Here is a 14,692-nt window from a genome sequence, read left to right on the forward strand (position 1 = left end):
TGTAGAATGCCGCCCTGACTCAATACCACGGAATTGTGTGGGCTGTAGTTTGACAAGGTTTTGAGCCTTTTCTACCAGAGAATGTTGATGTCTTACCAAACTACAAATCCCAGGATCCCATAGCAATGAGTCATGACAGTCAAATAGGTGCTCCAAGTGCTTCTGAAGCAGCTTCCCTTTTTGTATTGCCTCAGAAATAAGATTACTTTATTACGAAAATCTAATGCACACCCTAATTTTGGTAAGGAAATTTAGCCAAAAAAGGCGAGCAGTAGATTTGAACAAATTCATGGGACATACAAAAGCTAACAAAGCATATCAGCACCTTAGCTTAATAGTTAAAGAATTACTCAGTCATGTGGGTTGTAAGCACAGGAATACAACACGGAATAGAAAGAAAATATAAACAGTACAGATTGTTAAACAATAGTGGAAGAGCCATTAGCAGTCAGCGTTTGTATATCTTGCAAGAAGAGAAAGTAAAAAACAAATGCAAACTTAGTTGAAATGGTCACAAATGCAAGTTTTGTTGCTTTTAGTCAAGTGCTTTTAGTTTACAGTATTGTGAAAAATATCTGTGCTCAGAAAGAATGGTTTAGACACCTAGGGAAAACAACAGTAGTGAGTCTTCTATTTTGAAAAGGTTATTTCAATTACATAGCCTTATTTGATCAGAAACCAATGTGCTCATTAAAGATCATAGCAACAGACAAATAGCTTTTGCACATTACTTTACTGTTTGTGTTTCAGGCTAGAGCTGTAGAGTTGGATTCCTGCCCAGGAGCATGTCCTGAAGAAGCAAAAGAGGACAGATGTACTCAGTTACTAAGCCTCCAAGGCTCAGCAGATCACAGAGATCAAGATAAAGGTATGCTATTTCCACACCTTGAGCTGCTTCCTTCAGTTTGTGAGCAGTTTTATTTATTAGGACAGTCAACTAAGACTCAATATAAATTGATATTGTTTGAAGATCCATAATATTCATGTCTGTTGTGAGCCAGTATTTTTTTTATGTATGCATCTGTTATTGCAATGTTCCAGGGAAAACTGGAGCCATGTGAGAGGTGTTTACTATGCAACATGAAATATTCAAAAGATCCTGTGAATTCAAAATACACAGAGAATGCCTGTGCTACATCTCCGCATAAGTCAATGCTGCAATCTATTTGCTTACAGCTAGTGCCATTCTCCCTAAAGTGTTATAGCAAACTAGCTCAACCACTATGGTATGGTTAAAATGAAATACAGCCTCATAGATTATCTGAGGAAACACTCTCTTTGATGCTAGCATGTACAGGGATTTCATACATCAATTTTGTTTTTGGACTTTTTACCCACCCTCACGGACATGTTCTCAGGTCAAGATATAGATGATGTTCATGATTATTTGTTCTCAGAAAGATATAAACCACGCTAGAAGCTTTTCAAGATTAGTTTATTGCAACAGGAAACAGTTATCGTGAACTCTTGACACATGAAATTCTGAACATATAACAACTTGGTATTACAATATTGCAGCTCAATACAGTACAATAAAATTTCTTTATACAAAATACTCTATTGGCTTTATAAACTTATTCTAAAGTATGAAAATACCCTGACCTGTTCCTTGAGAAACAATTTTAAGCAGAATGAAATTATATTTAAAAAAAACCTCAGCAGCCATGACAATAGTATGGAGAACTTCACAGTGCAGTGTATAATACTGTAAAGGGACATCAAGAAGCTTTAAGCAAAGGAAAGGTCACTTGTCAGAATGTATATGTTTGTGGTAGGAGAACAGAAAAGCAAATTAATCTAGTCATCTTTATTCATATAAACCTGAAGCAAGAATCAGTTGCTAGCACTACTATTTGCATAGCATAATAAACATATAGAATGCTTATTTTGTTTTTTTCAATATGATTAAAATTCAAATATCTAAAATCTGTCTTTGATATGACCTTTGACAAGACAGGAATTTTGTGGAAAAGTGATTCTATGATAATGAAAAATTTCAGAATACACAATGAAGGACTACCATAGGCTTGAAATATCTGGTTTCCAATAGTTTAAAAGAGACATATTGACTTCAGTTTTGAGAAAAGAGGTCATCTGTTCAGGACTACATTTCCTCAGTGTCATATTTTAGGGAAGGTATGCTAGTGGTGGAAAGGCTGAAGCCAAACTGAATGCTGCTAGGCCAAGAAGGCAAGTGTATCTCTTTCCACTCTCCTGGCCTCTCTCTTTCTAGCTCCATCTTTCTCTTTCCCGCTTCTCTGTCTCCTACTCACTCTTGCAGAAGTCATCACTTGCAGAGGGCTTTGGACTTGAAGGTAACGAATACAAAAGACAAAAGTCCATAGTTGCCTTTTGGTCTAGAGCATTATGTTATGATTGGTGCTTACAGATATGTCTGTGTGGTTTCATTATGCCGAGTACTTATATTTCTTTGTCACTGCTTTCTTCAACATTTATGAGAGCAAATCTCCAAGCATCCATACTACATTTCCTACACCCTACTAGCTTTCATAAACAGAGCAAACAAAAAACATCATCTCTTACATGCTAGAAATCTGAGTCTGGTTGTTGTCTTCTCAGAGATATCCAAATACCAACAAAACCCTGTTTTCACAGAAGGGCATTTAGGGTATTAGGGATTCTGGGATCATCATTGACCATAAGGTTTACAGCTATTGAAAATGTGGGTGTGTAGAACTGCCAAACCAGAGCAAGCCTACTTCTACCTGTAACAAAATAGTCTCTGCAGAGGAATGTATAAACCTTGTTCAGCTTCTAGAGCACATCTTTTAAAAAAAAATTAAATATACAAGAAGTTCCCCTGCTGATTTCATCTAAAGTCATTTTACCTGAGCGAAAATCCAAGAAACTCTGAATACTGAATGTTAAAGCCTTTGTATAAGAAACATTTTCCCCAATTTATCAAACCAAACCAATTATAACAAGTTTGTGAGTGGGGGTGAGAAAAAATAAATTACAGCTCATCACTGCCTAATCCAATTCATATCAGGTTAGGCTCAGATTCCTAAAACATGTTCAAAATATAGAAAATGAAAGTTTTTTCTGCATTACAAGACAACAAACACAATATTTCTTGCTTTTCACATTGCCAGACCTATAAAGAATTGATGGCTTCCCAAAGAACAGGTATCTAGAATCTCTTCCTCCTCTCGCATCTCTAGCACTAGGTTTCTGGGTTTCCATAGCTTGTCCTATTAATAGCTGAATACAAGCAAAGTTTACTTCAGCTATTACATTGACACCACCCTAGCTATACAATGACCTGAAATGGTATTTTTAGCAGTCATTCTCTTGCGGCCTACTAGCTTTCATAAGTAAGGGGAGGGAAGGGAGCCGGAGGAGGTGGCGGCGGGTCCTTCCTGCTCCTTGTTCACTGTACTTTTGTTTGTGGCAGAGGCTTTTGAAGCTTACTAGCAGATAATCAGTTGACATCTGACATCATGGACTGTGGAATTCAGATTGTTGAAACTCTAAAGATAGAATATCCCAAAGTGAATTCTATTACTGGAGAAGAGTTTAAGTGGTTATTTAAGACTTTGAAGATAAGTAATTTCTGGAATGGTTTTGTATAACTGTTGATGAACATAATGTAGTATCAAAGGAAGAACTGCAGTCCTTTGCTATTCTCAAGTCATCAAAGCCAGCATTAAAAGAGGCGCTCCATCAGTGATTCTCAGTCTGCGGATCCCCAGGTGTTTTGGCCCACAACTCCCAGAAATCCTAGCCAATTTACCATCCGTTTCTGGGAGTTGAAGTCCGAAACATCTGGAGACCCAGAGGTTGAGAACCACTGCACTAGATGAAGCTATCAAGGTGTGAAAATCTCTGGAATTAAACACCAAGAAATGTGAGGAGGAAGCAAACCTTAGAGCGTTGGAAGATGAATTTCTGACTCTTCAAAAGAAGAAATAGCTAAAAATTAACACAACAAGCTTTAAAAAGTGGCTTCAAGCACCAGTCTAAAGTCTCTGAAAGTTAAAGAGAGAGAAGAAGAAATGCTTAAAAATATGAAAGAGGGCCAGGGGTTTTCTTTGCCCTAAATACAAAGATAAATAATAAGTTGCAGTCTGTTTCTGAAGGAGTGGCGAAGCTATCTTCTTTCCTTACAGTTGTGCCTGGACAGAAGGAGCTAGATGCTCCTTCTGTATTACTAGCTGTAGTGATGTCATATATTTGTGCTAAGCACCAACTGATTCAACAGAAGGCTAAAAATCTAAGCTTGAAAGTAGGTCTTCATTGGGTAAAAGAAATTATTTCTTCTTTAAAGAGTATTCTTGGAAAAGAAAAAGCTGAACCTAGGATTTCTAGGCTGAACAATGTGATTTCAAAAATAAAAAAACCACTTGGCTCAGATAAGCAGTGAAACTTTGCCTTTCTTGATAAATGAGGATGTAGTTATTGAATATGCCAGTGTTTGGAGGTGAGGTTGATCTACAGATTGCTCTACAGGCATACTACATATAAAAAAGATCAAATTTGTCACCAGCTGATTAAACAGAAGTCATCATCTGAATTTCTTCAGTTGACTTATGAAACTGAATTGAGAAAATTTGGGTATTATAGCCATCTGCTTGAAAATATGGTTCATGATCTGAAACGGAGCAGTGATACTTTGGCCCAGACACTAGAAACAATGTCTGAGCCATCCATATCCCATCATAAAATCCTGAGGAGTACTACTGATTTGAAGGATAATGCAACACAAAGGTTATATCACCTTCTTGAAGAGAAGAATCCAAAACAGTTGTTCAGAACACACGAAGCCCTTAAGCAGATGTCTGAAGAGCTACATCTAGATAAAGTGGCACTACTTGATCGACTAACAATAACTAAGATCAAATGTGGATGAGAATGTAATTGCCCTTTGTGATTCTTTATGCAGTGGTGAAAGCATCTGTCTGAGTAATCAGAGACTAAATGAATACTTTCAGCGATTGGAATTCCAGCTAAACAAATTAAATCAGCTTATAATGGTTCTTGTTGACATAAGAAGTTTCTGAAAAATAATAAGCTACAACAAATGGAAATAAAACTCTATGTGTACTTTTTCAAAGATGAAGAACATTTGAAGAGTGTTGTTGAAAAACTGAAACAACAAATTATACCACCATGTGTGTCTTGAAGACAGAAATTTAAATGGAAAGGTTCATACAAATGATTAAACTCTTGTATTGAACGTTGAAGTGTGTCAGATAACCAGGAAGCATTGTTTTTGTAGCATTGGGTAGTCACATAGGGTGAGTGAAGAGTCATAGATTCTGTAAGCACTTATTTGAAAAGTTCCCAAAGTTTATTCTGTCACAATTTTGGTACAGAAGAAACTTTGGGGAATGTCTTCATATAATAAACAGGAAAAAAAGATGTTTGTAACAGGCATACACATGTTTTGTGTTCACTGTACCATTTTTTAGAGGAGCTTTCATTGGTTTAATTGAATCCATACTTGACAGTTTAATGGAATATAGTTTTACACTATAAAGAGTTCTTGCTTCTATCTCCTTACAATCAGGCCCATAATTGATCACTATATTCATGCATTTTGGAATGTGGCTGTAAAAGGTTAAATATTATAAAATAGTTAAAGTAGGAAGAAACTGCCCAAAGTTGGTGGGTACACTGAACACCAGAATGTATTTGAAAAAAGTCAACAATTCAAAGAAATATTGATTAACTGCTCTCTGCTTATTCTCCCATAAAAGATGTGATTATTGTCAGTACCAAAAAAATAAAAATAGTAACGCACATGAAAAGGATTATCACATCTTGACCAGCGAAAGTGTCTTGCAAATGGGCAAGACACCATCATGGCAAATTCTTAATCCGTTTGGAATTGGGAGCACAAAAGAAAACTGTGAACAATTAATGCATCTGTTTCTGATGTATACATGTTGCTTTTGAACAAATGTATTGTAAGCACAAGTTTAAAAGAGGTATCTGCTCAGCAATATTGCTAATGTTCAACACGATACAGTTGGCCCTCTACATTTATATGTTTGATTAGTCAGAGATTTTATTTAAATGTTCCCTCTAGGAATCTCTACGTTCTTCCTCTGGAAGCTGACCATAGAATTGCACTGGAAGACCTAGAAATCCCTAGAGATATTCTCTGGTTAAAAATCACTTTCACTGGGGTCCTGTGCCCCTAACCCCAGCAAATGTGGAGGGCTGACTATATATAATTAAATAGGGCAGTACATATTTTGAAGAAGTTATAAAATAAAAATGCATCCCTTTGGAGGAAGCAAAGTTGGTTAGACACGGTAGTCTAGTATCAGCAGGAATGGTAATGATGCTGACCACATGACACGTTGTGTTTTGGATAAGTACTTTCAAAGCAAGCATGCTTAAGATGAGATCTTTAGTCTTTCCTATTCAAAGTTAAGTTCATCTAAAGAACGCATAGAACAGATTGTGAAAAAGTAGCATCACAGTTTAAGCATATTCTGTTTAATCAGCTCACCTTCTTGCATTAATACAGGTTTCATTTCTTATTATTTTCTCAAGACAGACATTTTAGGCCAGAGATATAAATTACACAGTGTTTCGACACTATAGCTGGCATCGCCAATGGTGAGAACAGCTGGGGGTTACAGTCCAGCAACATCTGGAGGGTTGCTTCATCCCCACCCCTGTTTTAGGCTAATGGGAAACAGAAAAAATAACGACAGTCACAAGGTAAGTCAGACTGTATAGTGTGTCAACTGAAGACAGTATGCAGTGTGTATCTGCATATTTTATTCAATTCTGAGATTTAACTAGGAAAGATAATAGCAAGAAATATTCACAATAATTAGAAATGTTTCCAAATGTTATTAGAAATATCAGCCAAGTTGGTATGAGTCTGGCATCCAAAAACATTAGGACTGCAATACTATTCTTTAAATATTCACCAATCTTTTCTGACCTGTGCTCCAAAGAAGTACTTTTACTACGTCTGACGGTAATGGATTTTAGAAACTTGTGAAGCAATGTTCAAGCAACTTTGAGATCTAGTGAATAAAAGTAGTCAGATATCCTTGACAGATATAGCCCAGGTAGACTACAAACCTGCAAGGTTTCTAGAATGGAGTTAAGGCTTTGCAAGAATAGCCTAAATGTGCAAGCTCTAAGGCACATATTAGTACATTCACATTACTGTTAAAAAAGCCAGAGTACAAAAATTTCCCTCCCTCCCCATCCAACCCCCCTGTAAAAAGATGGCACTGCCCAATTAGCTGTAACTTCTCTCAAATGCTGATAACAAGACAATTTGCAGCTTTGTTTTAAAGATAACCTGATTTATACACTTTTCACCTCTATTTACTACCAGCAGTGCTCCCCCATCTGCGTTGATAAAACTCATACCCTCCTGGATTAGCTACCAGTCTTTCACATGTGGCTATCTTCTTCCTTTACACCATCTTCTGTAGTTTTCTGGGGCTGATTGGCCACATCATTGCCAGACTCCTTTTGTTTTTCACCCTCATCAATATTAGTTTCTTCTTCCTTCCCTTCAGCCTTCTGCTTATCCTCAGCCTTTTGTTCTTTTGCCACAAGCTGGTAATTGATGCCCATCCCAATAAACAGGAAGATTCCAGAGATGATCAAGATTACGCCACATGCCCAATAGGTGTATTTGTAGTCTCCATACATATCATTGAGTTTACCTGACAGAAAAAAGAAACATGGTAAGACTGACTGCTTTTAAAGCATTCAAATTAGACAAGCAAGTCTTAATACCAAGAAGAGCAACTACTTCCTCATATTTTTAGGTTAAGTTGTTTCTACACACTCCTCTCACTCCCGCCTTTGTCTCAAATGCGGCTGGTGGGGACGAGGGAGAGGGCCTTCTCGTCAGTGGCCCCCCGGCTCTGGAACTCTCTCCCCAGGGAGATCAGGCTAGCTCCTTCCCTGCCCATTTTCCGCCGGGAATTGAAAACATGGCTGTTCCGGAGCGCGTTTGAATGAATATGGCCCAATAGAGTTGTCATCAGAATACTTTTTATGTTTATAAAAGCATATGGCACTTTATCATTGTTACTCATTTCCATGATATAGCACTTTATGAAACCTGTCCCTGCTGGTTTGCTTTTAATTACTCCGATTTTATCTGCTTGGATTTTAATGTATTGTCCATTATTTTATTTTGTGTATCGTTGAAATGTTTTAAGTTTTGTCAAATATGTTGTGTCGTTGTTTTGGGCTTGTCTCTGTTGTGAGCCGCCCCGAGTCCCTTCGGGGAGATGGGGCGGGATATAAAAATAAAGTTATTATTATTATTACTTTGATTTTTCAATTTAGAATCATATGAGTTGGAAGAGAGCACAATGGTTATCCTGTCCAACCCCCTGCCATGCAGGAAAAGCACAGTCAAAGCACCCCTGACAAATAGCCATTCAGGCTCTGTTTAAAAGCCTTCAAAGGAGCTTCCACCACACTCCAAGGCAGCGAGGTTGCTTCCACACAACTGAATAAAATCCTCCATTTTCTGCTTTGAACTGGAATATATGGCAGTGTGGACTCAGATAACCTAGTTCAAAGCAGATATTGTGGAATTTTCTGATTTGATGTTCTGGGTTATATGGCTGTGTGAAAGGACCCAGAGTTCCACTGCTGAACAGCAATTACAGTCAGGAGGTTCTCTCTAATGCTCTTGTGGAATCTCCTTTCCTATAATTTGAACCTACTGGTCCAAGTCCTAGTCTCCAGGGCAGCAGAAAACAAACCTGCTCCTTTTTCCTTACAATATTCTTTCACATTTTTAAACATGGCTATTATGTCTCTTCTCAACCTTCTCTTCTGCAGGCTAAAGATACTCTGCTCTTCAATCGCACCTCATTGGACATGCTTTCCAGACTTTTGATCATTTTGATTACCCTTCCCTTGATACATTCCAGCTTTTCAATAGCCCTCTTGAATTGTGATGCCCAAAACTGGACATAATGTGAGCTCTAACCAAAGCAGAGTAGAGGAGCACCATTATTTGCCTTGATGTAAACACTATACCTCATAAGGAAAGGCCAGTTTCACCACAGTTGCATAATAAAAGCTGTGGTCATTGTACCCCAAGCTAGTATTTGCACTGTGCTAAAAGTGACACAATTACTGCCAAGCTCCTGGATTATATACACAGCTCACAAAATAACAAACACAAGACACTCATGTAGAAAGCCCCTAGATAGATAGATAGATAGATAGATAGATAGATAGATAGATACTAGATAGATAGATAGATAATACTCTACCTAGGAGAGGTGGTCCCAAAAGCACAGGGCAACATTCCACAATAGTCACCAAACCAACAGCACTGGAGAACCGTTGTGTTCCAACTAAATCCATCAGTGTTTCGAACAAGACGGAGCTAAGCCAGCCAAAGGCAAATCCAAAGAAACCAGCATAGATGCAAAAGCCAGCATAGGTGGTGGATAAAGGTGCCATAAGGTGGCATACTCCATTATAGATCACAGACACAGCAAAGTAATACTGGATCCTGGGCCTCACCCACTTGGTGTTTGCCACCAAGCCCATGGATGGCCTGGCAACCATATCGACAAAGGCCAAAATGGACAGTAGGAAGGCAGAAGATTCTTTAGAAAAATGCATACTCTTCCCATAGTTACTGAGAAAGACTAACGGAGTAAATAGTCCAAAAAACATGACTACATTGCCAAACAGATAGAGCAAGAAGCCACGATGTGTGAAGAGAGACAAATCCAAAAATTTGTTAATAGTCTGGATGACTGTAGATTTCTCCTTCTTAGACTTCCCAGCAATAAGATCTGTACTGACATCTCCTGCTCCTTCTTCTTTTTTCACCATCTTCCCAGCTTCTTGTAATGCTTCCTTGTTAACCTCTTGTTTTGCTTGACTTGGCTTTGGACCTATTGGTCTCATTAGAGACCCAGCCACACAACAGTTCAGCAAGAGGCCTCCAAGAATCAAGAAGCTCCCTCGCCATCCAAAAATGCTGTAGAAATATTGATTTAAAGGAGCCAGTGTAGACAAGAACACAGGGCTGCCTGCCATAGCCAGTCCATTAGCTATTGGTCGCTTCTTGTAGAAGTACTTGCCAATCATGGTCAAGGCTGGGTTTAAATTAAATGCAAGCCCAAGACCTGTAATAAAAGTAAATATATCATTGCATTTAATGACGTAACAGCTGCAATTGTAAACAGTGTGTTTTAATGAGACATTTATATATGTGTAGCTGACCAATAGTAATTAGATGATGCTTTTACTTTAAACATGGTTTGTGTTCTCTGCCCCAATTTAATTATAAAAAAGATAATACATGTATTGATGTATTTTTAAAAAAACTAATAAAAAAGGTAATACAGACATTTATGAGCTGCATCTTTATGAATTTATTGAAGATTTGCTGAGAATGTTCAGTTTCCACAGTTACATTCTCATATTTTTTAAAAAATATTAAAATAGAAATGGATGGTGTTTGCAGCAATAGTTGTCTTTTTAGGCTGAGGAATTAGGCTCAGGCTCCAGATCCTGGGCCCTCAATTATTTGTATCTCAAATCAGCTTTCCTCAAATGGATAAAAATAATATTTGGTCACTAACTGTCTAGTAAATTATTATTCATTTGTTTATTTTAATACATTTTAATACCAATTCCCATATCAAAAAGTATCTTGTCTATGGGATGCCACATTAAAATACTCGCAGCTGTTTCACTCACCTCCCACAACCCCAACACAAAAGTAGAGCTCCTCGACAGTATTGCAGAAAGAGGCAGCAATCAAGCCACATCCTGACAGGCAGCCTCCTGCAATCATGACTGGCCGACTCCCATACTTGTTTACCAGGATGCTGCTGATAGGACCTAGGAGAAATAAAAAAAGTTAATTATTATCCAGAATTTATACATTTGCTTTGTATGCGTTTCTATACTTAAGAACTGATAGAGGCTAAGCAAGTAATTAACTGATGTCTAAGGATTGAATTAACATATGTTGAGAATTACTGGTTCACACATTTCAGAAGATCCTTTAAATTAAAGTTGGAGTTCTACTTCCAGAGATGCCACTTCCCATTCTACCTCTTTGAAAGGATTCTCTGTCAAGTTAGATACTCTCTGGGAAATGGCATATGTTTGTAGGCTTACTGGGCTGAAGAAGAGTAGGTCAGAAGGAATTGCAGGCCCTGATTGTGACAATTAGTTATACACACAAGGGACAGAGAGGAAATATAAAGTACAAACAATACATTGGACAAACTGTGGAAATATGCATTCCTTTTATTTATACAGACAGTCCCCAAGTTACAAACATCTGACTTACAGGGACAGAAAGTAAGGTGAAATCTTCTGAACAGGAGCAGACAGCAAGACAAACATGACAGGGATTAAACCTTCCCTACGTTATCCAAAGTGTGTGTGTGTATGTGTGTATGGGGAGTTACCTTTGCCAACTTACATACAAATTCAACTTAAAAGCAAACTTGGGCACTGCCTGTCCAGTATATTACACACACTGTTCGTGGAACAAGAGTGAGCTGTGCCCCCGTTGAGTGTACGTTTAGCAAGGAAATCTGTTCTAGGATCCAGTATAAATGTATTGTTTTCTCCATATCTTCCCATCTTTCAGCCTGTTCAAAATATTTACTGTATTAACTCTGTTTCTCACCCAACCAAGAGTTTCCACTTTATTGGCTTGGCTTCATCTTTTATCTCTCACAGCTCCATATTCTTGTAATTGTCTCTAAGGGCGCATTTACACTGTAGAATTATTACAGCTTGACACCACTTTAACTGCCATGGCTCAATGCTATGGGATCCTGAGAGCTTTACTTTTACAAAGTTTTTAACCCTCTTCAAAAGAGTACTGGTGCCTCACCAAACTATAACTCCTAGGATTCCAAACAGCATACATTTTACAGTAAGTAGATGCACTCCTGGATATTTACACATTGCTCTTTCCACCACTGATTTATAATCACAGTTTAAAAGTTCCTTAGCCTCTAATTTTTTGAAATATTAATTTTATTATCATAATCATGAATATTATAACAATTTGTATTTTTAGCTTGTTTTTGTGATTTTATTGCATTGGTTTGCATGTTTGTATTTGGCTCATCTCATAACTGTGTTGTAGTAGTTTTAAAACTATACTACTCCTTATTTTTCATATATTTTTTCCTTTTAAATGGATTGTAATGTACAACTCTGTTTCTTTGGCTTTACTTTGTTATGCCTAATGTTCACTGATACCAAATAAATGAGTAAACTTCAGACTTTGAGGAAAAGCAGCAGCTAGATATTAGCAAGAAGTCCAAAGGGAGTCTTTTCTGTTCTGAGAATGCCATGCTCACCCAAGTATTAAGTATGTTCCAGATGAAAATTTTCCATAGAGGTATTTCAACCTTAGCATATTTTCAGACTAAGGGTCAGATTGCTACTATTCAATCCAAACCTTGTTACCCTCTCGTCACATGACATAAACCAATTGGTTATGTATTATGGTAGTGCCAGGACAGATATTTATTTATTTATTTATTACAATATTTATGTCCCGCCCTTCTCACCCAACAGGGGACTCAGGGCGGCTTACAATAAAACAGACATATAAAAACAGTACAATACACTATAAATCAGTTAAAAAATTAACTTACATATAACATTCATAAAATGCATTTATAAAATATAGATAGGCGTGTACAAGTTTAAAAGACTGGGTCTGTCAATTGAGATATCAGATAAGTTTAGGTTAGGATATAGTATTCAAATGCATTTTGACATAGGTGAAAAAATTTTTAAAAAATATTCAGCAGACATAATCCAGCCTAGAAGTGATTTAGGGCCTCATCACATTGACCAAATCAAGCGTCCTAGGACACTTCCAGCCTGCTTCGGGGACAGAGCCCCATGCCTGCCATCACACTATGTCATTTGACTTCTGGTGGAGGCTCCACCCCCAACTGAAGTGGAAGCATCCTTGGATGCTTCCCTCCAAACACAGGAGCCTTCCCGTGTTGTGCTGGATCCAATGGAACCAGCATACTTCTGCCTAGTTTAGGCAACGCTTTCCCCCTTGTGATGGGGAAAGTGTCACCACGCTGAAGCAGCGCACAGGGCAACAGAGTCACCCCCATGCCTGATGTCTTGCCACGCTTGCTGGCAAACTGGCATGAGGAGGGCTCCCCTGTGTTATAAGGTCATCTATCATAGTAAAAAATAATAATTATGAAACGAAATGGATACATGAACCACTTGCCATGCTGGGAGTGGTTTTGAATGTGATCATAACATATGAATATAATAAAATGTAACATAATTATGAAAACTTCAATCAAGGGAGGCTATTCTAATAGCACTTCTATATTCAATTCAGAGCCAGCTAGTAAATGTAATTGTCTTCTTCTTTATTCGTTCAGTTGTTTCCGACTCTTAGTGACCTCATGGACCAGTCCATGCCAGAGCTCCCTGTCGGTCGTCGCTGCCCCAGTTCCTTCAAGGTCAAGCCAGTCACTTCAAGGATACCATCCATCCATCCGTCTCGACCTTGGTCAGCCTCTCTTCCTTTTTCCTTCCATTTTCCCCAGCATCATGAACTTTTCCAAGCATTCCTGTCTTCTCATGATGTGGCCAAAATACTTCCATCTTTGCCTCTAATATCCTTCCCTCCAGTGAGCAGTTGGGCATTATTTCCTGGAGGATGGACTGGTTGGATCTCAAGATTTTCCTCCAGGATCACAGTTCAAAAGCATCTATCTTCCTTCACTCAGCCTTCCTTATGGTCCAGCTCTCACATCCATAAGTTACTATGGGGAATACCATTGCTTTCACTATGCGGACTTTCGTTGCCAGTGTGATGTCTCGGCTCTTCACTATTTTATCGAGGTTGGCCATTGCTCTCCTCCCAAGAAGTAAACATCTTCTGACTTCCTGGTTGCAGTCTGCATCTGCAGTGATCTTCGCACCTAGAAAATTAAGTCTGTTGCTGCCTCCACGTTTTCTCCCTCTATTTGCCAGTTATCAATTAGTCTGGTTGCCATAATCTTGGTTTTCTTGATGTTTAACTGCAACCCAGCTTTTGCACTTTTTTCTTTCACCTTGGTGATAAGGCTCCCCAGCTCCTCCTCACTTTCGGTCATCAGAGTGGTATCATCTGCATACTTAAGGTTGTTAATGTTTCTTCCAGCAATTTTAACTCCAGCCTTGGATTCGTCAAGCCCTGCACGTCGCATGATGTGTTTTGCATACAAGTTGAATAGGTAGGGTGAAAATATGCAGCCCTGCCGTACTCCTTTCCCAATCTTGAACAAGTCTGTTGTTCCGTGGTCTGTTCTTACTGTGGCTATTTGGTCTTTATACAGATTTTTCAAGAGATAGACAAGGTGACTTGGTATCCCCATACCACCAAGAACATGCCACAATTTATTATGGTCCACACAGTTGAAGGCTTTAGAATAGTCAATAAAGCAGAAATAGATGTTTTTTCTGAAACTCCCTAGCTTCCTCCACTATCCAAGCGAATACTGGCAATTTGGTCTCTCATTATTCTGCCTTTTCTAAACCCAGCTTGAACATCAGGCAACTCTCGCTCCATGTATTGCTGGAGTCTGCCTTGCAGGATCTTGAGCATTACTTTACTGGCATGGGAAATAAGTGCCACTGTACGGAAGTTTGAGCATTTTTTGGCATTTCCCTTTTTTGGTATGGGTATATAAATTGATTTTTT

At 38.3% G+C, this 14,692-nt stretch overlaps 1 protein-coding gene and 1 pseudogene across 3 annotated transcripts in view; one reads left to right on the top strand and one right to left on the bottom strand.

Moving 5' to 3' along the window:
- Positions 1-1,416: 1,416 nt before the first annotated feature.
- slc16a1 (solute carrier family 16 member 1) overlaps positions 1,417-14,692 on the bottom strand; it is a 47,656-nt gene continuing 34,380 nt past the window's right edge. For all 3 annotated transcript variants that reach the window (XM_008109848.3, XM_008109850.3, XM_003220445.4), the window contains exons 3-5: positions 10,693-10,836; positions 9,246-10,115; positions 1,417-7,667 (exon numbers count right to left, since the gene is read on the bottom strand). In XM_008109848.3, the coding sequence (XP_008108055.1) occupies positions 7,390-7,667; positions 9,246-10,115; positions 10,693-10,836 (1,292 nt within the window). In that variant the 3' untranslated portion in view covers positions 1,417-7,389. The remainder of the gene's footprint in view (positions 7,668-9,245; positions 10,116-10,692; positions 10,837-14,692) is intronic.
- Positions 4,184-5,143, top strand: LOC100560645 (HAUS augmin-like complex subunit 3; annotated as a pseudogene).

The sequence above is a fragment of the Anolis carolinensis genome, chromosome 4 (genome assembly GCF_035594765.1).
Source record: "Anolis carolinensis isolate JA03-04 chromosome 4, rAnoCar3.1.pri, whole genome shotgun sequence".
NCBI classification, from domain to species: Eukaryota; Metazoa; Chordata; class Lepidosauria; order Squamata; family Dactyloidae; genus Anolis; species Anolis carolinensis.